A 27,906-nucleotide genomic window follows, 5' to 3' on the forward strand; every position below is an offset into this window, starting at 1 on the left:
TAAATTGCGTCCGTTTAAGCTCATCATACTCTAGATTTTCTAAATTGGAAGATTACCCTTCGGGCCGCGCACCGTGCATAATGGCGAAGAGGCAGCCAGCACACGAGAAAAATGTCAATCCAGCCAGGGTCGCGGCTTGGACCGATATGAACCGCCTCATGATCATCCGTCCAGTAGTAGTTAGCGCACATCTGCTCCGGGAACGTTGCAAAGTCTCGCGGTGCGATCTGTCTTAGTCGGTTACTAGCCGTGCGCGGAGTGAAACGTCTTAAGCTCGGTACGTTCTTACGGTGTGAGTGAGTGACGCGTGCGCAGGTCGAAAAGCTGGTAATGAAAAGGATTCTTTTGTGGGGTTTGAGGCTTGGTCGTGCCAGGATTGGGGCTGATGCTGGATTTGTGCGTGTGAGCAGAGGAAATATGTGTAAAAGTTTTGTGATTGCAGTCATAAGTTGATTGGTGATATTTATTTTGGTGAAAAATATTAAACTTATAAAAGATCGTTAACAACAAGAAGCTCGTGAAGATGAAATTTATTATAGTTAAAAAGCACTACTTTATTTAAAGCAGCGTACGAAGTGTAGTGAAATTCAGCTTGAAACTGAAGTTTTAACATTACCAATTTCAATATACAATTTTGCTGTGTTCGAGAACAAAGGTAAAACAATCCTGTTGAATGAGTGAACTTGCTTCATATAAAGAGCAAAAGTGTATTAACCTGAATATGTTAAGATATAAAGCTGGACCAAGTTCTACAAACAGTTGTACCATAATAGTGAAACAAAGTGTTGATTTAATCTACTTTACCATATTTCGCTACTCATGCAAAGGGGATAGTTTATTGTGAAAGATAGAAGAATATATTCAATGAGGGACCGTTTATACCACATAAACCAATATGTTTTTCCATCTTGTACTATTTTGGATTTCTAGCGAACACAATAGGGTCTGGGACCATTTGGGCAGGAGCACCTATTTTGGGCACTTGCTGCTATAACTCAATCAATTTTGAACTGATTGACTTGATTTTTGCAACACGATCAGAAAGGCGCAGTATCTAGCTATGTTCAAAATTTCAAGTCAATCGGTTTGAAATTGACTGAGTTATAGCAGCAAGTCCCCAAAATAGGTGCTCCTGCCCAAATGGTCCCAGACCCTAACTGCAGGATCGCTATCTGGCATTCTTGTAACATGCCTTGCACCCAGTGTGATTGCGGCTATAACATCCTTTGGATGCTGGGTTCACCTGAGAATGCAGCGAGCTCGTGATTCATCTTTCGCCACCACGTGCCACACGCCGCTAAAAATCGTCCTGAGCTTGCATCGTTCAAAAAGTACGAGTACTTTCAGGTCCTCCTTGAGCATGGTCCATATCTCGTATCCGTAGAGAGCCACCGGTCTTATTAGCATCCAATTCAAATGGTACAAGTGGAAATCATGATGCCATATTGGAAGCCGCACAGAGTCATGGTGTATCTCCAATGATTTACCAAAAACTCAAAAACCGATATCTCTTCCCGGCCTTGCGTCAAGCAGCGATTGGGAAATTTAGTGTTTGTGGAGCCCTCAGGGGGAATCTCTTAGCAGATACGCTATTGAGGCAGCTCAATAATAACGGTTTTCCTACTTATAGACCTGATGCAAAACACTCTTCAGGTAGTTGAGGGTTGGTGTCGCCAATATGGCCTTTCGGTAAATCCGAATAAAACATCTGTTATTCTTTTGGCGAAACCGTAATGGCGTTCGACCTTTGCGCCTCTTTGATTCTGAAATCAGTGTGACTGAACAAGCAAAGTACGTTGGAGTCATTCTTGATTCCAAGCTTTCCTGGACACCTCATGTTGAGTTCAGATTGAAGAAAGCTTGTATGTCCTTCGGGGAATGGCGGCGAACCTTTGGTACGACTTGGGGTCTAAAACCCAAGTATATCAAATGGATTTACACAACTATTGTTCGTCCAATACGGGCGAAGTGAGAACGGTCCAATCAAAGAAAGGCCATCTCCAAAGGATGTGCTTAATGGCGATGTCTGGAGCGTTCTCTTCAACTCCCACGGCAGCGCTCGAAGTTCTCTTTGACGTTGCTCCACTACGCATTCATCTCAAACAAGAAGCACATTCTTGCATTTACCGCCTATGGGTACTCGGTTTACTAGAGGAAAATCCTGTAAACCGCAGCTCAACACACACCTCGTTGTTACCACTTTTGGTGAATTGGGACAATGTTGTCCTTGTTCCAAGTGATCTTACAATTGCTTGTAATCTTCCATATAAGACATTTTTCACAAAAGTGGACATCCTGACATCTGGAGAGAAGTATTTCAGACGGCATCGTATGTTATACTGATGGCTCCCTTCTTGAAGTTCGAGCAGGTGCTAGTGTTTATTCTCGTGAGCTAAGGCTGCATCTGTCTTACTCACTTGCTAGATACTTTACCGTTTTTCGGGCCGAAATCTTTGCTCTTATATGCGGAGTGCAATCAGCACTTCAGCAGCACGTAATAGGCAAAGTAATATATTTCTGTTCAGATAGCCAGACTGCTATTAAAGCACATGCTTCTGCCAACTCCAGGTCGAAGATAGTTATCGCTTGACGAACTCAAATCGAGGAGCTGAATTCTGCAAACGCTGTTCACCTTGTATGGGTACCTGGCCATTCTTCCATCGCTGGTAATGAATAGGCTGATGAGTTAGCCTGTACTTGAGCATCACATGACTTCATTGACCCTGAGCCAGCTATTCCGATCAAGGATGCCAAATATACAGATTTATCTGTATTATCCGTACAGATTTCGTTTTATATGAAATACAAATTTTTAAACTTCTTCTTCTTCTTTAGGCTCTACACCTGCCTCGCTTCAACTTAGTGTTCTTAGAGCACTTCCACAGTTATTAATTGAAGGGCTTCCTTTGCCTGCTATTGCATCAATTTGTATATTGTGAGGCAAGTACAATGATACACAATGTCTAGGGAGTCGACAAAATTTTCCCGACCGGAACGGGAATCGAACCCGCCGTCTTCGGATTGGCGATCCATAGCCTTAACCACTAGGCTAGCTGGAGACCCTAGATTTTTAAACTAGAGGGGCTATTTTATTTTTTTGATTTTTGAAAAGAGTGATACAGATTTTTCAAAAAATCATCTGGCATCCCTGATTCCGATATTCAAGTGTTGGGTAAAGCTTCGGATTGACACCTGGACTGCCACTCAGCACAAACAATACTGGAATAGTTTGGAGTGTAGGGGTGGCGAAGTATCTAACGAATCTGTCCAAGCAGAATTGCAGCATGCTGGTCAAAGCGTTGACTGACCACTGCCGACTTAGCTGTCACATGGCAAATATTCAGCAAGTTGATTCATTTGCATGTGATAGCTGTGAATCCGACTATGAAACTTCGTATCATTTGATATGTAACTGTCCAGTTTTTTGCGCAACTGCGTTTGCGATTCCTCGGTAAACACTTACTAAGTGAAACTGACTTCAGAAACCTGAATCTTCAGGACGTTCTGTTGTTCTTGACCCGCTGTGGTAGAGAGCTATAGGCTCTCTTTACGCTTTATGCGTTATCACAGTGCTCTTTTCAGGGCGGTTTTTGGCCCCATTGTGGTACGTTTATGCGTTATTATGTCCTTTTCAGGACGCGTGTATGACGATCCTATTCCCTTACCTGTCCTTTCTCCTGTCCCATATTTTTTCCTTCCCTTCTCCCTCAGGTAAATGATGAATAGGCTCGTGTTCATGACGATGGCACAATTGTCCCAAATGGAGGAGAACGTGTGTGTTTATTAGTATGTATCATTACTCTCTTCACTCAGCTCAGTGCTATAATTGAAATCCATACAGCTGATTCTGATTCAATGGACAAGAATTGGAACTTGGGATGTATTAACCCTAGCCCAGCAGGGTAAACTGGCACAACTATCCAATGAGGCATGCCGTATGAAGCTTGAGATCCTAGGACTGAGTGAAGTCCGTAGGCCGAACTTTGGAGAACACAGATTGGCGTCGGGTCAAATTCTGCTATACTCTGGCCTAAGAGGTGAACACGTTCCTCGTCATCGTGGAGTTGGTTTCCTGCTCAGCGCTCACGCCCACGCTGCGCTCATGAAGTGGGAACCTATTAATGAGAGGATAATTGTAGCCAGATTCAGAACACGGGTTCGAAACCTTACCATGATCCAATGTTACGCGCCAACCGATGCCGAATTGCAAGATAAAGAGAACTTTTACAGTCAACTGAATGCTGTCGTGGACAAGTTTCCGAAAGGATCTTTATATCCTCATGGGCGACTTCAACGCGAAGATTGGTTCCAACAACTCGGACTATGATCACGTCATGGGACGCCATGGTATCGGAGAAATGAGCGAAAACGGAGAGCTGTTTGCAGCGTTTTGTGGTAACAATGACATGGTGATTGGGGGATCGCTCTTTCCTGATCGACCAGTGCACAAAGTAACATAGGTTTCCCGTGATGGCGTCACGGAAAATAAAATTGACCACATCTGCATCAGCCGAAAATGAAGACGGAGCCTTCTTGATGTGCGAATAAACCTAGCGCTGAAATTGCGTCCGACCATCAATTCCCAATCGGCGAGATCCAATTGCGAATTGCTAGGATCCATCCACAGGAGGAGAAAATCGGGCGCCGGTTGAACACACGCCGACTGGAAGACGCTGCGGTGAAAAGATCCTTCGTCGAGGAGCTATAGAACCGTGCTGCGGATATTCCAGCAGGTGGAAGCGTAGAAGATCGGAGCGCCATCAAGAACGCCTTCATTGCCACGGCGAGAATAATTTGGGTGAGCTACGCACCCGGAGAAAGCATTGGATCACAGATGATACCTGGAGGAAAATAGAGGAGCGAAGGAACGCCAAAGCCGCGATAGAGCGAGCGAAAACACGAGGAGCCAAATCCGTAGCCCGTCAGCGCTATATATTCTTACATTCGAGAAGGAAGTGAAACGCTCATGTAAACGGGACAAAATGGTGTGGGCGAACTTCCTAGCCGACGAAGGCGAGAAAGCCGCAAACACCGGCGACATCCGTCTCCTCCACGATGTTTCACGTCGCCTTAGTGGGACTAAGGTGAATGCTACGATACCCCTGAAAGACACGTCTGGACAGTTACTGACCGACTCGGCTGAGCAGTTGAGACCCTGGCTCGATCACTTTGGAAACCTTTTTCAAGTGTCGGTCACGCCATCAAGACCTCAGCATGATCCACCAAGGGTTTGACGCATTACCCGTGTCAACACCGAAGCTCCATCAGTGCAGGAGATAGAAACAGCCATCCGTAGCATGTAATCGAACAGGGGTCGATCGCATATCAGCTGAGATACTCAAAACTGACCCTGTAGCATCCGCATAACTACTGCATCAATTATTCTGCAACATATGGGAAATCGCGACATTTCCGGCCGACTGGATGCAAGGCGTCTTAAGGGTCCATTAGATTGTATGTTATAATGACAAATATTTGCCATGGTAGTCCGACATTCATCCGAGGTTGCCATGATTTACGTTGTGTTTTTCATTTGTTGGGCTTGTTTGGCCAAATATTTGTCATGTCTAATGTGACCTTTAGTAAAGGTACCCAAAAAGGGTGACCTGACTGTATGCGATAATTGGCGGGACATCATGTTACTGTGTATCGTTCTCCAAGTCCTCTGCAAAGTGATCCAATTCCAATTCTTGTCCCTTGTTTCGCGCTAATAGTCGTTGCCTTTTAATCAGTTCGTAATCTTTCATTTTTGGTGATGGGAGCTGCCACCTTAGGCATGTATTGTTTGCGACGGAGGAGCATTTCACACTCAGCCGCTGGATGCCAGAACAGATACTGTTTGAGCCGCACATCCTTGGTTAACAGACGCTCGGGACGTACCTCCCCAATCCAGCTGAAGTCAGAAGGACAACAATGCCCAGGCTGCACTACCAGTTAAGCACACAACTAACTCACACCACTACTCTTGAGTAGCGGTCTTTATCATCAATTGAAGACCAGATCTAGGGTAATTGATCCGATCATGGAGGAGTTAAGCGCTGGGTTCATGTTTAAACCACAATTGTATCGCCCCAAGCAAACTTTTTACATGGATTGAATTGAAAATAATAAAATGCATCCTTAATCTACGGGAAAATAACGAAATATTGCCACTTTGATGTTGTTATGAGCATTTTATTCGTTTTTATCTGAAAGAACATTTTGTTCCTAATGTTGCGGTATGTGTTCCTAATGTTGCGGTATTTTGTTCCTATTGTTGCGGTATCCCATTGAAATCATATGGGATACCGCAACATTAGGAACACTACCGCAACAATAGGAACACAGCAGCAAACACATTTAGGAAAATATTTTTTTAAAATTGGTTTTGGGCAAATCTTAAGCAAACAAATGGTGCAATCTCATAATTTAAGCACTATACATCTATTAAAAATACCTTTTGGTAACATTTCAGTCGAAAAAGTACTCAATTGCCATTACCGCAACAATAGGTACTACCACAACGATGGGAACAATTACCCTATGTTGGATGCTCTCCTTATCGACTCACCGTTTTTGCAACCCATAAAGAGTTAAAGCTGTTTGCAAATTGTTCACAAGAAAACCCTCGACTTTTTTCGAATTCGTGTAAAAGCATTGAAAGATATGAATTTGAGTTTCCTCATTATGGTGTTTTTTTAACAATGGTTTGTGGCTTTATCTGCCGTATGTATTTTCAATATTCTGTTCAAAATAATCGTTTGAAGTGAAAAAGCTATGAGTTTTTTGCAAATTAAAAAAAGTTAGTTATTCTAGGGTAAGGTTCTTCAGTGGAATAGTCGCAAGCCTCATCAATTTTAAAAGTTCGTAAAAGTTCAACACATCAATAATGTCATAACTTCATCTTCTGAAGCAAGAATCCGCATAAACATAATATTTCAATCATGTTGTTGTTTACTTCGCTAGACGCAATAGCAATTTAAATGATGGAACTTAGCCACATAGCCCAAGCTCGTTATGTCCGGCAGAGACAATAATGCGATAAGTAGCTTCTAAAGTCGTAAACAAAGCCTAGACTTCGAGGCGCCACCCTTTAGGTCTGGATGAAGATACTGAATGGTCCGTGCGTGCTTCTGCTTCCCAATCATCACATGCCATTCATATCCTTTTCAAGGTCCCTCTCGGCGTCAACCAACTAGCTGCAATCGAAAATAGTTACGCATATTTTGATGACACATACGCACAGCCTTCCAGCACAGCACATTGAAGACCATGTGAAAATGGGGGAAATAATTTGGTCCTTTCATGTTTGTTCTTCGCTTGGGAATGCTTTAGAGAAGAGTCACGTCGCGAGGAGTCCCATCCATCCAATTTTGAAGGAGCAACAACATCAGCAGCAGCAGAAATCCGAAAGAACGCACCCAGCAAGATGCCTAAACAGGTGGAAGAACCCTTTGACCAGTTTCAGCAGTACTATCGCAGCCCGAACAAACTTTCGGCCAAGGAGAGCTTTCGGCTGTTCCTGTGGAACCCGGCCGAGGGCGAGATCTTCGGCCGGACGCCCTCCAGTTGGAGTAAGTATTTGAACCTAATATATGAAACATTTTGCCGTGACGTTACAACATTTAAACTCGTCCGTGGATAGATTTTTTGCTACAGCAAATAAAAACCACCATGAACCTCACAATATTATTTCTCATTCGGGTTACTTGTAGAATTTGCAATACAGGGTAACTTGCCAATTATTGAACGATTAGTACTCGAATTGTTGTTTTCTTTTGTTTTTTTCTGTGTATAATTCCACGGTTATAGCAAAATACCAAGTGAACGTCTAGATCCAGTTAATAACTTATACACTGTGGAGCATAATTGATCGGACAAACTCCGATTTTCATACAAAATAGCCAAGTTTGAGATGAACTCAATTTTTGACACGGAACTCTAATATGCTGAATTTTATGTATACGAAATACAAAATGTTTTCGTTCTCAGGTCTGGGCATGACAAGGCGTTCAAAATGTGCAGAAGGGATCGGACAGCGGCACGCGTGTAAATCATAGGGGTACCGCTATCCGATCACTTTTACACATTTTGAACGCCTTGCAACGCCTAGACCTGGGAACAAAAACATTGTGTACTTCGTATACATAAAATTCAGCATACTAGTAGTTCCGTGTCAAAAACCGAGTTCAATTCATCAACGCAAACTATAGTCACAGCATCTCAAGCTTGGCCATTTTATATGAAAATCAGCGTTTGTCCGATCAATTATGCACCACATACCATTGAATTTAGTTTCCCTTTGATTCCATTTTCTAAGAGAAAATATACATTTCCCAAGTAACACAACTTGTTACATAAGAGTTAATAATTCACTTATAGTACTTATTCAAATGTATTTTTCTGGTTATATTTACTTAAAATCAAACACCTATATAATTAAAACAGCGCAAAAAATGGCGGCTTATAAAACATCTTACAAGTCATATAACATGCATTCAAATACACTTATAGTACTAAAACTGACGTTCGCAGCACATGAAATTCTACCCTTGAATAATTATTAGCTATATCTAAGTTATTCGTCTAAAATAAAAACTTGGAAAATTCGTTCTTAGTGCAATCACATTTATTAGTTGACACTAAGCTCCTTTCAAGTGATATAACCTAGGGAATGCACTTATATATCATACCAAATGCAGATGTTGAAATTAGGCTAGTTTTAAGTTGTACTATTGTATATATTTCATAACAAACCATGAAGAGAATCACTGTGTGAAACAGAGTAACTTTCAGAAAAAAAAACAAAACAAATTGTATTTATAAATATGCTCAATTTCTTCAGCCCGAAAAATAATTTCCAACTGATGAATTCGATGGCTTTTCGAATTTATTCAGATAACAAATTCTGAAATGGATTTCACTCAGTGGTGGTCTAGGTGATGGTAGTGATCTTTTACGTGCGGTTCAAGATTTATCGAGAAACCACTGATTTTACGCGCCTGCAAATCAAGCGCCATTAAATTGAATTGAAAATGTTACACGAATTAACCAAATAATATTGCTTAGCGGAAATTATTTTTAAATCCATGTGAAGTTGCAATATGGCTGATTTCCAAAAGACCTACAGTGCTGTTCAAAGTGTCATAAACTAGTCCAATTACAATTTGAATTAAACCAACGATTTGATTAATAATAATTATTACTGATAATGAAGCATTTGTTTAATACGTTACGCTAAACCGTCACCCTTCTTCCTCCGTGACCATTTTTCCTATACAAATTCTAATATTTTTGTATGGTCCGTATCGCTCGGCCGCACTTTTCCTCTCCCCCTGGAGCGTTATCCAAATTATGAACAGTGCCTTTGAAGTATACTTGAAATTCCGTCATCAAAAATAATGTCAACCTCTTTTACATTTTTATTAGTATAAAGTATATGTATTCATATTTATGAACGGTACTGTAATGTCAAAAGTACTGCTGAAGAATTCATGCATTTCTACAAACTTTGATTTGAACTTATTGGAATAACGTTGAAAATGCATCATTATGACAACCATCCAACAACGAATGATAGTTGTGTATAATTAAAGTTTATATTGTGTCTCGATAACATTTCTAAAACATACACACATACAAAATAATAGTTTTGTTTTAGGACAATCAAAACAACATTAAAATAACATAATTACAACTTCTTCTATAATGAGACTAGATCTGTCAATCTAGTCTCATTATAGAAGAAGTTGTCAAAGTAACATTGTCAAGAATTGCAATGTTTACTTTTTTGATAGTCAAAATCCTCGACAGTTATTACAGATTTCTCAAGATTTCTAATGCAATGCGTGCATATTTATCGACTATTTATCTGATCAACCCGTACGCAATAATCCACGAGTGGTCCAACATACAAATGCAACAGAATGAATGGTGAGGAAATTGACTTGCAGCACAAGAACGCTTATGATGTCTGTGATAGGAACCCATTGCAGTTCACATCTGCTGGCGAATGAATTGCGTAGAACCATCTGCAATCAGCACTTTTGGTTGGGGCAACCAAATGCTGAAGTGAAAAAAATTGCCACATCAGGAAGCTGAGGAATCCATGGTAGATGTGAGTCAGTCTCGCTAAAAATTAGTTGGATTCATTGTAATCCTGTTTATGACAAATAAAACTAAAATGTTTGCTCTATTGAGCAGATCTCTAGCTGATGCGGGTCAATCGCCGATTGTGTTCTAATGATTCTAACTGCTGCCGTTCAGGATCTTCCGATTCAACAGAGTGCTAAGTGAGTCTGTCGAATGAATGCAAAAATTGGTCGGTAACACGATTACTTTGTATTTTGATGCTCGAATAATGGTATTTATTGGTACAAAAACCATATTTCATACATAATGAATCAGATAAGCAAACATCAAATATTCTTGTTGTTTGTTATTGAAAAACATAATTACAGCTCGATAATAACACAAGATGTTTTCTGAAACACCTATATGACATTTATAATGCCTCTTTAAAAATGTTGATTTGAAAAGATGTTTTCTGTGTTACTTGGGTTGTATCAGATGTATGAGACCCAAATGTTAAACGCATCTTTGTACTGGCCGATTCTCGCTTATTGCTGAATGGTACATTCTGGTGGTTGAAATTTTAAATAGTCTGTTCAATATTGGCCAGATTTTCATTTCCAAGTTTCATGGATGGTTCAGAGGAGTTTCCATAGGGCTTCAAAAACGGTTTCAGAGATGCTTCAGGGGAGTTTCAAGGACTTTCAGGGGGTTTCAGGAGGGCTTCGGGGATTTTTTTGGAGATTCAGGGAGAATTTAGAGGGCCTTTCAAAAAATTCACGGAGTTTCAGAAAGGTTTCAATGCTTTTCAGGGTTACTCTGGAACAACTTTGAATCCCCATGAAAACCACTGGAACACTCCTGAAACCCCCTGAAACCCGTTGGAACATCTTTGAAAACGCATAGAATGTCCCTGAAAACTGCAGGAACCCATTGGAACGCCTCTGGAATGCCCATGGGACACCCTGAAACCTCATGGTACATCCTTGAAACTCTCTGATATACATTTAAAACCCTTGGAACGCTGACAAAATCCGTTGAAACACCCTGGCGCGTCCCAGAAACCCCAAGGAACGCTCGGCAAATCCCCAGTAACGCCCCTTTAACACTCCTGAAACTAACTAGAACTCCCCTGAAGCCTTTTAAAAACCCCTGAAACGCTCCTGAAATGACCTGAAGCCCACTGGAACACCATGGAACGTCCATGAAACTCTATGGAACGCCCCTGAAACCCTGTGAAGAACCTCTGGAATGCCCGTGGGACTCCCTTGAAATCCCTTAGTACACCCCTGGAATGCCCTTAAAACCCCTTGAAAGCCTCATGGAACGCTCCGGAAACCCCTTGAAACCCGCTGGAACACCCTGGATCGTCCTTGAAAACCCTTTGACCGCCTGGAACGCTTCTGGGACGCCCTGAAACTCACAAGCATGCCGCTGAAACCCCTTGAAACCCCCCTAGTATACTCGAGAATCCCCTTGAAAGATCCTGAAACGCTCCTGAAACTCGCTGGAACACCCTGGAATGTCCCTGCAATCCCCTGAATCACCCGTGAAACTCACTGTAACACCCATAAAACTACTTGGAATCGTCCCTGAAACCCCATGCAACACCCTAGGACACGCCAGGAGCACCCCTGGGACCCCCTGAAACCACCCGGAACACCCCTGAAACTTCCTGAAGCCCATTAGAAACTTATGGCACATTCCTGAAACCCCTTAAACCCCCTGGAACGCTCCTGAAACGCGCTAGAACACCCTGGAACGTCCCTCAACCCCCATAGAACGCCCTGAAACCCTGGAACATCCCTAGAATGCCCGTGGGATTCCCTGAAAATCCCTGTAACTCCCCTGAACCTCCCTGAAACGCTTCTGAAAGCTTTTGATACCCCCATGAATCACTTCAGGGACCCCATGGAACACCTCTTAAATACGCTAAGGACATCCTGGAACTGCTTAAAACCTATTGGAAACCTCTGGAACGCCCTTAGGACCCCCTGAAACCATTTGGAACACCTTTGGATGTCCCTGAATCCCCTTGGAACGCTCCCAAATTCCTGGAAACCCCCTGGAACACCCCCGAAACTCTCAGGAATGGATTATTCCAGTTTTTTTTTTCTTAAAAGTGCCCGAAGTTTTGTAAGAAACATAATTTCCTATCATGAGACAAGAGCTCATCGAAATCAAAACAGACGTTTTTTTTTTCATCTGTTCCGAACTATGTTTTGTGTTTTGTTTTTATTTGTGATTCACAAAATCATACCTGTATATTGTTCTTAATTTTATCCCACTATCCTCATTCCGTTTGACCCCATTGCCCCCTTGCATTGTTAACCTTAATTATAAGTCTAGTTAAACTCCAATGCCTTTCCCGTAAATTAACTAAGAAAAATAACCGAATCTAGAAGATCTGTTGTTTTTCTTAGTTATATCACTTATAACTTATAACTTATAACACTTATAACACAGACTTATAATTAAGGCTAACAATGCAAGGGGGCAATGGGGTCAAACGGAATGGGGATAATGGGGTAAAATTAACAACAACATACAAGTATGATTTTTTGGAACATAAATAAAAAACAAAACAGAAAAAAACATCGTTCGGAGCCGAAGATAATCCCCCAAGTAACAATCAGCATGACCACCTCAGGAGGGATAGCCCTATTGGAGAAATCATCAGGAACACAGAGTTTTATCAGAAAAAATATGTCGCCTTGTAGGATATTTTATGTAGGTGACAAAGGGTATTATCGGCAGGTTTGTTCTCTTCGTCATGGGGGGTTTATGTGGGCCGTATTGCCTGAAGTTTGGGCATATAACTCAGCTTGGTTGGGAAGGATTTGAGGCCACCTTTGAGATCAACAGGTTTCAAAAAACCCCCCATGACGAAGAGAACAAAACTGTCAAAAATACGTAAGCTCCTAAATACAACTTCAACACGTTTTCGTCATTTTAGTTTCAGAAAAATTACATTTTGTCTTCAAAACTCCGCTATGTTGAGAAAACCTTTTACACGCTTAAGATCAAACCTTTTACAGCTTAAGATCAAACTTCAACACGTTTTCATCATTTTAGTTTCAGAAAAATTAAATTTTGTCTTCAAAACTCCGCTATGTTGAAAAAACCTTTTTTGTATCCAATTCCACCGAATTAATAAAATGCATTTTATTTCCAATTAATGCACAGTTTGTGTGGCGCACTTATTTTTGTCATTATCACAGTCACATTCACCATAAATGTCCCGTGGCATGTCTCCTAACACGTATTAAATAGGTAAAACAAACCTCAATTCCAGATCGGCATCTTTCCAATTGATGGTAGGATAAACAACCAAGCATAGTTTATTCTGACGATCGAACAATAATAGAAACAAATAAACAAAACAAGTATTTGACAAGTCAAAAGGTGGTTTTGTTTGAAAGGTTGTATCGGGGATATGATAAAACCACAGATAACAGATGTTTGTGCTAGTTCAAGTTTTTCGCAGAATCCTGTGTAAATGTTCAAAACGATATACTTTGGCTCACTACCGCCATCTACTCAACTGATTGCGACATTACATCTAACTTATATGCAAGAATAGTTCAAAGTTCCACTTTCATTCAAGATCGAATACAATCTTGAATGTAAAATTGCGTAGTGCATGCAATCTTGAAAGCGATCACTAACTATCGATCACTGCGCCATCTCTAAATGATTGCCACATAAGTTTCAGATGCTCGTTACATACAAAATGGCTGTTGAGCATTTTTACACACATTGCCAATATAAGCATAAACGTCTGTTATCTGTGATAAAACTATGATACAACCCAAAATCCTAAGCCGGTATTTATACGAAGTCCTGTAGATCATAATAAGATTGGGCCAACTATCCAGAACGTAGGTATTTGGAGGCATATAAGAGCTCAAGAATACTTTGAAGTCGGTATCAATAGTTTCACCACAGACAAACAGACGTAACTCTTGAAGGAAATTCTTCAAAAACTTTCGCCCGGTGTCTTTTTCATGAGCTCACTGCCATCTGTTAGTAAAACCACGCGCGACCTGCGGCCATGATGCATTTCGATTTGACGTTTATCTAACACGTGCACTACTAAGGGGCTGTTCATAAATCACGTAGACCAAAATTTGGCAATTTCAGACCCCCCCCTCCCCCCTCGTAGACTTTTGTCCATACAAAAAAATTTGAAATTTGTATGGAGCGTAGACTTTGGCCAGACCCCCCCCCCCCCTCCCCCCAAAAAGACTACGTGGTTTATGAACGGCCCCTAAACAAAGCGCCTGTAATTTTCTTTTGCATCATTTAGCAGCGTGTACAGTACACGTCAAAGCGATCGAACACTAGCGCATCTGGTGGAAGGATCGCGCAAATGAAATGAAATTTGAATTGATCGCCAAATGCATTTGCCAAGTCGTTTTGAAGAGTTTTACGTCTGTTTGTCTGTGGTTTTACTGTTAGGGTTTTTGAATCGCTAAAAACTTCGATAAAATCAAAATTGTTACTTGGGCCTTTTGCTTCCTATGTTGTCTCATTATTTTCGGCTGTCCATAGTTGATGTAAAAGTGAGTCAAATTTAGGCATGCGACACATCAAATCACGGCTTTTTCGATTGCCTGATGAACGGTTGGTAAGATTTAGGCTCGGACCACATGCGTGGTTACCGTCGTGCGAGGCTTCTTTTTACACTTTTTCATGGTTTTTCAACTTCATGACATTATAACTCCCAAAGTAGTGAATGGATTTCCACAATTTTTACACATATTAATCGTGAGTATGTATGTAGGATGTATGCAAAATTTGAACTAAATTCATCAATAAACAAAAAAGTTGTTCATACACCAATCGGACACATCGCATATCCCTTTCGGGACGGAGCGCAAAAAAGTGAAATTTCCATACAAATTGCTGAATTTTCGCTCCCCAGAACTCTTAGATTTTTCGAAAAGGCAACAATTATTTTTCCTTATTAGAAAGAACTAATCTTTATCTTTCGATTTCTAGCTTTGACTACCTAGATAAAGCGGAAATAAAAAATTGCGACAGATAAAACTTTGTCATGTTTTATGGTTCTTGCCCTCTTTTTGTTTACCTTGTTGTGGTAAATTTCACAGGCAATGTAAGCTAAAGTCTGTTAACACACAAATAAGTATAAGTAATGGCTGAATTATTGAAACAGTTTACATCACATAAATCATAGTCTAAATAGATGAAAAAAATGAAAAAAAAAAAACAAAACTGTTACCGCTCAACAGCACAATTGTGCTGGTTCGTCACGAAAGGGATATAGAACCGGATGGAGGCTACTTTGGACATTTTTATCTATAACAAAATTGCATTTCAAATTTCAGGGTTATTTAGAAAACAACTTTGTACCTATACTGTAGTATACTACACCGTGTCCAATAAGTTCTCATACAAAATCAAATTCAATTCATTTCACATCTGTAATTAGGATTTTTAAAGTAAATTTATTTATTGAAAGGCCAACTAACATACACCAAATACAGCATATGTTTCGGAACTAACTGTCCTTTATCCTTCTCTGCTGACCGCTTATGTGTCGTAAGTCAATTTCAGCTGGCACGCACGCCATTTCATTGGTATGTCGTCGTATTTTAACGAGTAATGCTTTAAAGTTGAAACAAATTAGGTTCCTATCCTCCCCATTGCTAGTAGCAACTATGACCAGAAGAGAAAAAATATGAGATCCTGTATTGGTAAAGTACGAAGCCGATTAATTTTGTACAAAATAAAACGTAAATTAAACAAAAATGTACATTTACCTGTTTCAATGAGATTTGTTGTGTTAAAGAAGCATGGGTGCATCTTATCTGGTTGATTCATGCCATTTTCACTTATAAAACATGCTTGTATTCCTACTGTGGTGAATTTTGTCCAAAATTTACGTTTTATGGTGTTTATCTTTGATATAAGGGTTATTTTCATGAACATCAGCCCAAGTTGAGCTTACTTGCAATTTTTTTTACCATATCATCACTAAAACTGTATTATTTTAGCCTTAGCATATCCATTTTGTACATAACTTGGGACACAAACTCAAAGTTTATCCTTATGGACTCTGTTTCGTTACCGTAGAATGAAAAACTTGTCGGATATTTTTCTTGCGTGCCGGAGAAAACGGATTTCAGAAAACGGAAGTGTATTGCTAGGCTTATAAAAACAAATAGAAAATAAAGTTATTCTAAACCATATGCTTTATTTAATCAGTATTATGTGGCATTTCAAAACATGTATTCATTTTGAAAATATGAATCACATATGTGAAATAAAATGACATTTTCTAAATTTGTATTTTGTATGAGAACTTATTGGACACGGTGTATATCATACATGATTTCAACAAATATATGCGTTTTAAGATGGTTCTGTGCTACCTTTGGTATTATGAGCAGCGTGATATTGCTATGTAGATAGCCTGAAAAAAGGGACCACCAATCCATTATTTAGGTGAACCGGTCATTTATAATGTATAACGATATAAATATTCGATTGTATATGCTACGTTGATACATTTTGAATGAATTGACCTTGAAATTTATGAACAAACCGGCGTCTCACTCTACTCGCTTCCTATAGTTTCTCTTTACAACTGGTAGTCCGAATTCTTCTTCCTCTTCCTCTTCTTCTTTTTCTTTTTCTTCTTTTTTATGGCATTACATTTCCACTGGAACTTGGTCTGCCTGTCTTCAACTTAGTGTACTTTGAGCACTTCCACAGTTATTAATTGAATGAATCCCCGGCATTGCCCGAATTCGATTATTGTGATGCAAGCACAATGATACATAATTATGCCCAGGGAGTCGGGTAAAGCTTCCTGACCGGAACGGGAATCGAACCCGCCGCCTCCGGATTGGCCATAGCCTTAACTCCTTAACCGCCATCCAGTAAGCCGCTTGCGAAACATAGCATGATTAGCATTGGTCGGTTATGTTTTCATGACGATGTTTTTAATCGTCAATAATTTATTTCAAGTAATACGTCTGTTTGTTTGTGAAAGAAATCGAATTTGCAAACTTGAAATACGTGTTTTAGAAAGTACTGAGAGTGCTGAATATTTCTAGATTTTGATTTTTGAATGAGCTCCAGGCTATGTATTAAGTTTAAAATGTTCACCTCGGCCAAGGTTAATTAAATAAAATCTTCAAGTTCATCCAATGTGCACCCTAAGTTTCTATGCATCTAGTTTCTGCTTATGGTAAAACATTAATTTAGACTTAAAAAAATTAGAAGTAAAAAAATATTGGCGAAGTACGATTACCTAAGAAACTAGTATATTAACTAGAAAATCAATTGATTGAAACTAGATTGAATGCGTGATTGAATGCATGATTGAATCGTTATAGTCAATCTCAACTAAAACGAAACGCACAATCTGCGAAGCAACTGTAGCTGCACCTCACACATCGCAGCGTTCACATTCCACCACAGTTACATGGCTACCTGTGGAAAACCCCTCATCAGCAAAACAACCTGTCGTTTGGGACATTTTTGCCAGCAGCCCCTTTCGTCGCTGTATTGTACACATGCGTAGCACCAACACCCATAAAATCTAGCTTGAACTTGTACCAGGGGGCCCTGAAATGACGACGGACGAGGGTTCCCTGCCTGGCTGGCTTGCGTACATATACCGAACGACGATTGACTGTATGGTGGAGATGAACACACAATACAGCAACCATCTGCAGCATGGTAATGACCAGCGTGGCTGTATGTGAAAAGAAAGCGTAATATGATTGAGAGCTTGTATTAGGAGGCAAACTGGTTTTACAACTGGGCATTGCTGATGTGTTGAGGCGATGGATGGAGTTACCAGAAAATGTGATTTACTGCGACTATATGTAAGTAGGGTTGGCGCACCCTGCCAAAGTGGTACCATTGGTAACCCTACCGTTCCGATTCACTTGTATGGGTGGTCCCCATGGTGGATAAATTGCGAAGAACAAAAAAACTGCTTTCGGGCTGAACGATCGTTGAAGCATCAACAATACCACACAGTTTCTTCACGATCGAAGACCTGTTTGGACGGTTTCGCGAATTGGAAACTCCCTTCGAACGACGAAATCTATCTTTAATTTGGACGTAGATTTTTTCTCTCTCTCTGCATATAAAAATAAAGTCCCCATCGCGTCCTTTTGACGCCTTTTTGCATTAGGAAAAATATACACGATTTTTTCGGTCGTTATATTTTCCCCATCGTTTTGCTCTCGCGCGCGCACCGTTCTGAACGCAAATTTCGAATATCGCAGTGCTACATAAAATAAGGCTACCGTGAATCGTGAGTTTTTTGTTTCTACAATCTATATTTGGCCGTCGTATTATATAAATTTTAATTTCATTTAAGTGTAAGATCACCGCCGAGTAACTCGTGTCCGTCTCGCTAAAACTTCTAAGCAGCAGCAGCAGAAGTACGAAAAGTTGTTCGTGTGGCCTTCGAGAGACCGTGTGTAGCTAGTGGCTATGCTACGGGGATAAAGTTGAAGCCCTTCGTCGAGCCTAATAGCGAAACTTCTACTGGTTGTATGCGTTCGTGCTGAGAACGAAGTTGATTGGAGAAGATTCTTGTTGTTGAGCAACTCGGTTCATTAATTTCAAGCAAGTTATAAGCAAAAAAAAGTGCATCGCAATGTCCAAACCAAAATCTCCAACGGGGCGTCCAATTCCGGAGGCCGAACAGGAAGCTTTCTTCGTGAGGAGCAAACCGGATCCGATTCCGTTCAGCAAGTTCCTGTACAACTCCAATGAGGGAACCGTTCTCGGTCGTACTGCCATGTCATGGGGTAAGTGCTCTCTCTAGCACGTAAGATATTCGGTATGCAGATGAACAGGGCAGCCGTTCCCAGTTTGACTAGGAGGGGTTTAGGATTCTACGGCCGTACGTGTGATTTGCTAGCAAAAGCAAAGCAATGTGCTCGTGAATGAGGAGTGAATCATAGGCACCACATTCTTCAGTAGGGCACGCGAAAGTTGGGCGGTGTTTTTCCTAGGGCTAATGGATTGTTTTGACGATTGATGAATGAACTGCGAACTGTGCAGTCCTAAATGAAATTCTCAAAACACAGCATAGTTAAACGTCTTGCTTTACTGCTGTGGGAAACCATTAACATTTGTATACACTTTGCATATTGAAAAATTACTGAGGAAATGTAACAGGTAAAAGGCAAGAAGCTTCCCGTGGTGAAATTCAAGATCAAGCTATATTTGGTATATCGTGAAAAAGATAACTAAAAATATCCAAAATGTTTTTCTAATACTTTCTGGCGTATTGTACCATTTCAGACGAACCTTGCTTCTCAATTTGCTATGGCCACTTCCAAAATTATTATCTGAATGCTTCTGGTTTCTGGTTCCACTAAGGCTTTGGAGTGCCAATCAGAAGATGGTAGGATGAATTCCCATTCCAAACTAAAGCGGTACAATACGAAATGCGATTTTTCAGCTTCCGATACGATTCAATAGAATTTAAAAATGCTTTATGAGATCAATTCAAAATCGGAATTCAATCACAATTTTTCGAAATGAAATTAAATTTTCTATAATGTTCGTAGAATTTTATAAACAAAATTTGTCGTGGTAACGGTTTTTTTTCTGAAGTCATTTTGATGGAACAATGGATTTATTGAACGAAATCTACTCTGCGAGTTGTTCCATGACTAATTCCTTTTGGCGAAGATTTTCTTATAGAATTCAGATATTTCAGATAAGGCTTCAATAAAGAAGTGATTCTCCTCGATTTTTTTTAGCTCAACGAATTAAGATGAAAACTTTTAAACACATGGAAAACATGCAGAAATATATACTCTTAAAAACGCCCACGTTTGGAAAACTGCTTCAAAACTATATCAGATGTTTAGGAACGAAAAACTGTATGCAAGAATCATCCATTAAAAAACTTCACACTGTTTAAAAAAAACTTCAAAATTCTGTTTCGATAATGAAGGCTCATAAACTTACGTTTACAGTAGGAATTAAACGGCTACGCAGTAGGGCAGTTCAGACTTCAAATATGTTAAAAATTCAAAGCTCCCATATGTTCATTGCAATCCTTGGTGCAAAACTAGAGTCCTGTCAAATTTTCAGCCATTTCGGTGGTGATTTAATGGTGGCCCATAAGCAAAATAGGTTTATATGGGAATTACTATGGAGAATTTTCGAAAAAGGTTCTCCACGCTGTAGAACATTAACACATGGATAAAGTCATAGGGTCAAAGGCAAATTGAATTCTTCAGATCTCAATGATTAATGCTGCCGAAGACCGCAACTCCTTTCGACTCACGAAAAAGAAGTTATTAATCAATATTTGTCCATGCATGCTTGAACAGAAGACCACAGCTCGACCGACACGCTTGACACGCAATCATAGTATGCGTGTTAGCTTCTTGCACAACTTGCAGGACATCGTGTATAGAGATGCGCATTCAAGTGAGAATTTGTTAAATATCTTTTTTGCCGATTGTCGAAATAAGTTCCGGTCTTCGGCAACATTCATCATTGAGATCTGAAGAATGCAATTTGGCTTTGGCCCTATGACTTTATCCATGTGTGCATGCCCTACAACGCGGAGAACTTTCTTTGAAAATTCTCCATAGTAATTCCCATACAAACCTATTTTGCTCTTGGGCCACCATTAAATCACCACCGAAATGGCTGAAAATTTGACAGGACTCTAGTTTTGCTCTGAAGATTGTAATGAACATATGTATAGGAGCTTTGAATTTTTAACATGTTTGAAATCTGAACTGCCCTACTATGCAGTCTTCAAAACGGAAAACGAAGTTTATTGTTTGCCCGACGTTTCGACGCTGGGGTTTTGTGTCATCTTCAGGGGTACTAAAATTTAATACATGTACTAGTTCGACGAATGGATACAAAGTTTGGTCTAGATTACTTACACTAATTGTTCGTTTTTGGTCTTATGTTTCATCTAACTGTAACTGTCTGGTTGTTTTGTTGTTGGTACATGCTGCGAAGTTGTTATAAAAGATTTAAATATTGTCGGGTTTCTTGTCTGGTTATAAATTTTTGTCTTACACAATAAACTTCGTTTTCCGTTTTGAAGACTGCGTAGCCGTTTAATTCCTACAGTAAACTTCTCAGTCGATCCGCCAAGAGACTTACGTTTACAATAGACGCAAATATGTAGTAGGGTGCCTGTACCAGTTATCGCACTATCTAAGGAAAACTATTTCTACAAATATAAAAAGAAGACCGACGAATGTTTCCGATATGTCAAATGATTGTGTAGTTTCAAAACTTTACTGGAAAAATAAACAATCTGAGCCAAAACTACTTTTAGTATTTATTACGGCGTGTGCCAATGATAGGAACCCTGTACCAGTTATGGACACATTTTCTTATTTCGGTTCCACTTTGCACTATTTGCATGCATTCCTTATGGGGTTATCCATAACTGGTACACTATGGCGAAATAGGGTGCAAGGAAGCCGAAATTTTAAGGAAAATGATGTATTTCTATAACAATTTTAGCAAATTGTGAAGTTTGAATTATTGCAATCATCTTTTGTGAGTGTGATCTTGTATCCACACAATATTTCATGTTGTTTTTCATCGTTAAAGGTTGAAAACCAACTATAGCCAATTTGAGGTACTATAGCCATAACTGGTACACTGAGCCTACTCAAAAACAGTTTGATGCTTCAAACATAGATTTTCCTGAAAATTTCCAATTATGGAAGACTTAAATTTTTAAATTTGTTTTCCTTACTTACCCGAATCATCAATGAACGCCTGAAGAAATCGTCTAGCTATCGAAGTGCTGTTCTTGTAATAAAATGGTATTAAACGAGAGCAAATAAACGAAAATTACAACCTTAAGCAACGGTTCCTGCAACCGTTTATGCAACTCATTAAATACCCCAGTAACCCACTAATAGTGTATCAAACAATTATCCGTACAGCAATTTCTTCGTCATTTTTTTTTTTTTCATTCAAATGTTTATAACTTTTTTTACGCCAATTGCGAACGCTGAAATTTTGACCAATCATAAAACATATATTGAAGCTCCATTGGTAAAATTTTGAGCAAAATTGAACAAGTTTTCTGAAAGTTATAAAAGTTTTAGTAAAGATTTTTTAACGAGTTTTTAAAACAATATATCTCAATATGTACTTTACGTAACTTTCTTATTTTTTGTTGTGTTCCAGCTTGAATCTAAGGCTTTCATATGCAGCTGCGTTTGAGGTTTTATATTCACTACAGAAAATATTAAAAATCTGTATACCCAACAAACATTTTTGCTGTAAAAGAGTGGAACAAACCACTCTTAAGCAAACTTCAGCTTAAGAAACTGTTATTCAGCATATTCTGTTTCTTGGGTATGTTCTGAGTACTCTTTGGAAATTTATCATAAGTTGACCAAAAAAAGTGCTTCAGTGTTTTCAGCTCACAGGACCTACTAAACTACAAATGTAGAGTACGTCCTATGTATGTTTCGTTAAGTTAATGCACTTTTATTAGTTGAAAACGTTTGGCAGATTATATGTGCATAATGTAATAAATTTATAAACATCGGCAACTACATTACCAGATTTTTCTCATTTTTTGTAGTGAACAAATTAACCCTAACAAGATTGCGTATTTAATGGTCATTTGTTAGTATTCCATCAAAAAAATTTGAAAATATTTCATCCAATATTCTTTGAAATATAGACTATTGAAATTTTGTTCAATAAACCATCAAGATTTACTAAAGCTCTATAACTCTCAGAAAACATATTCAATCTCACTAAAAAAATACCGATGGAGCTTCAATATATGGTTTATGATTGGACAAAATTTCAGCGTTTTTGATTTACGTACAAAAAATTATAAACATCTGAATGAAAAAATATTTTGACGAAAAAATTGCTGTACGGACAATTGTTTGATACACGGTATAAGATTGGTCTTTGGTAATGAAAAACCTATCCACCAGATCAAATCAGATTAAAAACATCCACCATATTATGTAGCAATTTAGCCATTCCATAGAAAAACGATATCGATTATCATGAAACTTGATGGGTTTGTAGTTCATCGAAAGTAATTAGACCCGTATTTTTTTTATTTCGTCATTAGGGTGACCAATTTTCAGGTATAGGCTGAAAATCAAGGTTTTCAAAAACTTTTTTTTTTCAAAAAACCATTATATTTTACCAGATAACCGATTTTAAACTTAGATTTTTTTTTTTTGTTTAAAAGCTATTGAATTGTAGTTTATAGTAAAAAATACGTTGAATAGGCCAAATAGTGTTTTAGTGCAAAAAATGTGCAAATATATCAGTTTTTTTTTCACGTTTTCATGGTCTCGAGCCCAAAGAAGCATCCTGGTTTTATATTTTTATCAGAAAATTCAGGAAGTTTGGCGTGAGATATCAAAAAACTAGAGATGTATGTTTTTTATAGTTTTTACGATGTGTTTTTTTTTTTAATAAAAGGCCAATATTACAAATCATTTTTTTTTAAATTCGATTATATTTTGAATTAGGGCTTCATGTATGGCTACCAAAAAGACCAGGAATCACTCAAAAAAGTAATACAAGGCTGATACCTGATACCATATCATGCCAGTTTAGAGCATTTAGTATTAAAATATATGACTCTAAATATCCAAAAAACAGGGTATCTCTTGGTCCCAATACCATGAAAACGTAAAAAAGCTTAAAAATGTATATTTTTTAACCCAATACACAATATGACCCCTTCAACGTATTTTTCCTTAAAACTGAAATTCAATAGCTTTCAAACAAAAAAAGGAGGTTTAGAATCGGTTAACTAGTTCAAAAGTTATGATTTTTTGAAAGGTTTTAGTTTTAAAAGTCTTTGATTTTTAGGACCACCCTATCTAAAAATTTGTCACCCTAATGACGAAATAAAAAAACGAGTCTAATTATTTTCAAAGACTTACGAACCCGCCAAGTTTCACGACAATCGGAGTTGCATTATATCGTGTTTGGAATGGCTGAATTAACAAAATTCAGCGCCCCATGTGAAAATCTCTATTTTGTTTACCTATTTTGAACCTCTGAAAATAATCCAGGATACCTGAAATCGTTGTAGCCATTTCTGATAGACTTCGCCAGAAATTTTGATGCTAGAGATAGCTATATACTTAAAGCACAATATACTTCTTTCAGATCAAACCCTTACGAATCTTATAACAATATATTCATGATTGACGCATTTCTAAAAGAATTAAAACAAGTCGCTCACATTAATCGCCGAAATTTTATTTAAAAAAATCATGGGATATTTTATGGAAATGTCGCGAACTTATTTCCGACAGAATTATTTGAGACTTTTCCGAAATTCAGGCGTAAAATTTTGCAATATTCGTGAAAATTTTGTAGTTGAAAATCAGGTGAAGTATTCCAAATTATGAAAAAAAAGATAAATTATGTTCTCAAGATTACGGAGCCTGAAATCACCGTAGCCTAATCACTAAGCATAGCCGGAGCATACTGCACGGTATACGAATGTCAAAATAGTTTATTGGCAAAGACAGCATCCAGTTTATAATTGTAGAAGTGTCAATATAGCCATCTAGGGCCTATATAGCCGAGGTATTCTATTCCACCATAACGAACTATCTTGCACTGCTTTACATTCTATTGAGCATTTCCAGCAAATACAATTTTGCTTATGTATAAGCTTCTATCTGAATATGTTGTTCATGTTATATGTTTTGCAATATTCTTCATCTTACTTTTGAATACGGCGTATTAAATAAAACGTCATTTTCTTAAATAAACGTTTTAATTCGAAAACGGTTTATAGGATTGAAATGATGTCATCGACATTTAAAGGACTTTTATTAAATAATACACTGAGAGTTGTATTCAACACGGACCAATTCTGGTTTTCACATAATTTCAAAAACCTTTTTTTTTATTATTTTTCTGTAGCAAAATTACTTCCAGCCTCAAAAGTCAAATACTTCGAACTATTTTTTCTCAATTCTTTTTTATTTTTCATAGATTTTAAAAATAAGCAAAAGGAAACAATTTTCGCAGATTTTCATATCAAAACTGGATCCTTCAAGTTTTATTGAAAAACCATGCATCATTTTTTACCTACATTCACCATAATTAAGTTACTGCGAATTCAAAAAATAAAAATTGGAAAAAATGAGAAATGTTAAATATTATTCGAAACGCAGAAATTCATATATCTATAAAATGATTGATCTGTTTTTGATAAAAAAGTAAAATAGTTGGAAAAAATTTCAAATCACTATTTACAAGGTTTTAAACATTTACTTTTTTTTTCAATTTGTTGCAACTTGAGTATGGTTGGATTTTGGTATTATGCATGTCTTGGTAATATGTATAGTTTTTCAATGAAACTTGTACGTAGAATCAAATTTTAATAACAAAAATGCCAATAGTTGTTTCCTTTTGCTTGTTTTATAAATCTATGAAAAACAAAAATTCGAGGAAAATTTGTTAAAAGTATTTGGCCATCATGGATTACTTGGCAAATTTTGAGGCTAAAAAACAGTTCTCTACAGAAAACTTGTTTGTAAAATAGAAATTATATGACATCCAACATAGATCCTCGATAACTATTACTCTCAGTATATTCAGATTCGTCTCAATTTAGCGTTGTGGATAAGGCTTTGGGTGGCAATCCGGAAATGGTGGGTTCGATTCTCTATTCGGTCGGGAAGATTTCTCGACTTGTCTGGGCATAGTGTAACATTATATTTGTCTCACAATATACAAATTCATGCAATGGTAGGCAAAGAAAGCCCTTCAATTAATAACTGTGGAAGTACTGAAAGAACACTACGTTAAAAAGAGGCAGGCCAAGTTCCAATAGGAACATAGAGCCACAAAGAAAAAGGAGAAAAAGATTTTTTTTTGTAAAAGTCCCTCAAATATCCTCAAACATCTTCAAAGTCATCAGTTCAATTCAACAAACCGTTTTCGAATTTTTGAAAAAGAAAATTAGATTTTTTATCATTGCCCCTTTTCAAAAGTTAGGTGAGGAAAAATGGTAATGCAAAAGTAAATGATTCACGAAATTCAGTACAACATCAGCTCATTCAAGTTTTAAAAAATCGCTTTGACTACCCATTTTTTTCGTATTTTGGACTTGAAATACTCAATACAATACTATCACTATCCTACATTAAGAAATAGAATATGATGTCCTAGCGATGCAAAATTCTTTTTTTGTTTTCGTGCATTAATTTTAAATGACTAAGCGTGTTTCTATTTTTAATAGTATTGGCAGATAAACCAATGATATAGATAATAGATGATTTATCAACCCAATCTGTCAAGCAAGACACAATCATTACACGACGAAAAAAGCTCCAATAACCGGTAGATAATTTCAGTAATTGATTTTCACGAACATGTTTTATTAATCAAACGCGCTCCCATGTCATTTCGGTATTATCTTCATTTGCCTTATCCCTTTGCATACATTAAAAGCGAATTACAGGGTCCTATTTTCGGACACTCTTTTGGTTGTTAGCTCATACCTCGGTAAACAATTTTCCTACACCCATTTCAAATCGTCGTCATATCGGTCCGTTCTGATCAAATCAGAATCGATACATGCAATTACATTCGGTTGTTGCTTCAACTTCTACCGGCAATACGATTTGGGGTTCGAAATTAGCGTATACATTAAAGCTACACACATCAATGGGGACGCAGTGAAGCTTCCGCAACTGTGGACGTTATGAATCATTCATTAGAGAGGAACAACGCAAGTCCAGTAATGAATGAAATACATGGTAATTTTGGCTAAACATTATTCTTGCGTTTTCTCGTAGACGTTTCAAGCCCACGATTGAAAGGTTCGCCAAAAAAGATTATAGTATTATTACTTAAAAACCATGCCATGAAAAAAGTTCTTTTTTACTTAAGATACAATAGCAAGAACAGAAATTGATTTTTTTTTCGTTTAATTGTATATACCTACATTCCACAAACACAAAAGTTTCATCAAAACACGGACTTTTGTGCCATCGGAAGCAGAAGATCCAAACGTAAAAGGTCAGACGGACGAATGTTTCAATAATAATCAGCAGACAAGAAAAAGTATGCTCCTTCACCAACAGGTGATGGACGCGTCCGACATTCATTGTGCCAGTCACTGTAAGTTTACCGGCATAGAACAATCACTGCAGTATTCAAGCTAGGCATACCAACAATAATTTGGACCAATGCTTACAAGAGGTACCTGTACCAATGATGGAGGCTCCAAATCTAGAAGTTTTGCGATAATTAATATCACATTATTGCATCACGCTGATGATAGGTGATAATTTTTGGATTGATTACCGCGTAGCGCCTAACACAACTGCTTTGGACTATTTAGCTGAGAATTATCCACCAATTAGTTTGGATTTATCGGTGACGTGCCAAACGAGTTTCACAAATCGAATAATATAACGTAAATAAAATAGGTGTGAAACATTATTAAAACAATTATGCGTTTAACACTAATCTGAAGCATTTATGATAGTTGAGTTTCTCGCAAGGTTTCACTTGCATTTCGCTCCGACATTTCTTCGGGATTTTTTACAAGGAATTTCGAAAGTTATCTCCGAAGGCATTTCTACCAAAACTCATTGGAAGACCCCTGCAAGAAACCCTAGAGCAATTATTGAAATCTTGGAAGGAATTCTGGGAAAAACTCTTTGAATACTCCCGAGAGCATCCACAAAAAACTCAAGGGTTTCACTGCAAGAAATCCGTCAAAACACAACGCAGGAAAGCCTGATACAATCTCCGAACAAAAAAAAAACGGCAAGTATTCTATATAAGAAATATCAGCAATAGCAATCCCAGAAGGCACTCAGAAAAAAATTTTAGCCC

At 38.2% G+C, this 27,906-nt stretch overlaps 1 protein-coding gene across 2 annotated transcripts in view; it reads left to right on the top strand.

Annotated features, from left to right (window-relative positions):
• The first annotated feature begins 170 nt into the window (after nucleotides 1–170).
• LOC109432900 (sodium/potassium-transporting ATPase subunit beta-2) overlaps nucleotides 171–27,906 on the top strand; it is a 100,819-nt gene continuing 73,083 nt past the window's right edge. The window contains exons 1-2 of one of the 2 annotated variants that reach the window (XM_062851216.1): nucleotides 171–327; nucleotides 7,315–7,553. In XM_062851216.1, coding sequence (XP_062707200.1) covers nucleotides 7,409–7,553 — 145 coding nt within the window. In that variant the 5' untranslated portion in view covers nucleotides 171–327; nucleotides 7,315–7,408. Of the gene's footprint in view, nucleotides 328–7,314; nucleotides 7,554–18,010; nucleotides 18,350–18,415; nucleotides 18,852–27,906 lie in introns of those variants that run through there. The other variant, XM_062851215.1, reaches the window with a different exon arrangement.

Source organism: Aedes albopictus, chromosome 2 (assembly GCF_035046485.1).
Source record: "Aedes albopictus strain Foshan chromosome 2, AalbF5, whole genome shotgun sequence".
NCBI classification, from domain to species: domain Eukaryota; kingdom Metazoa; phylum Arthropoda; class Insecta; order Diptera; family Culicidae; genus Aedes; species Aedes albopictus.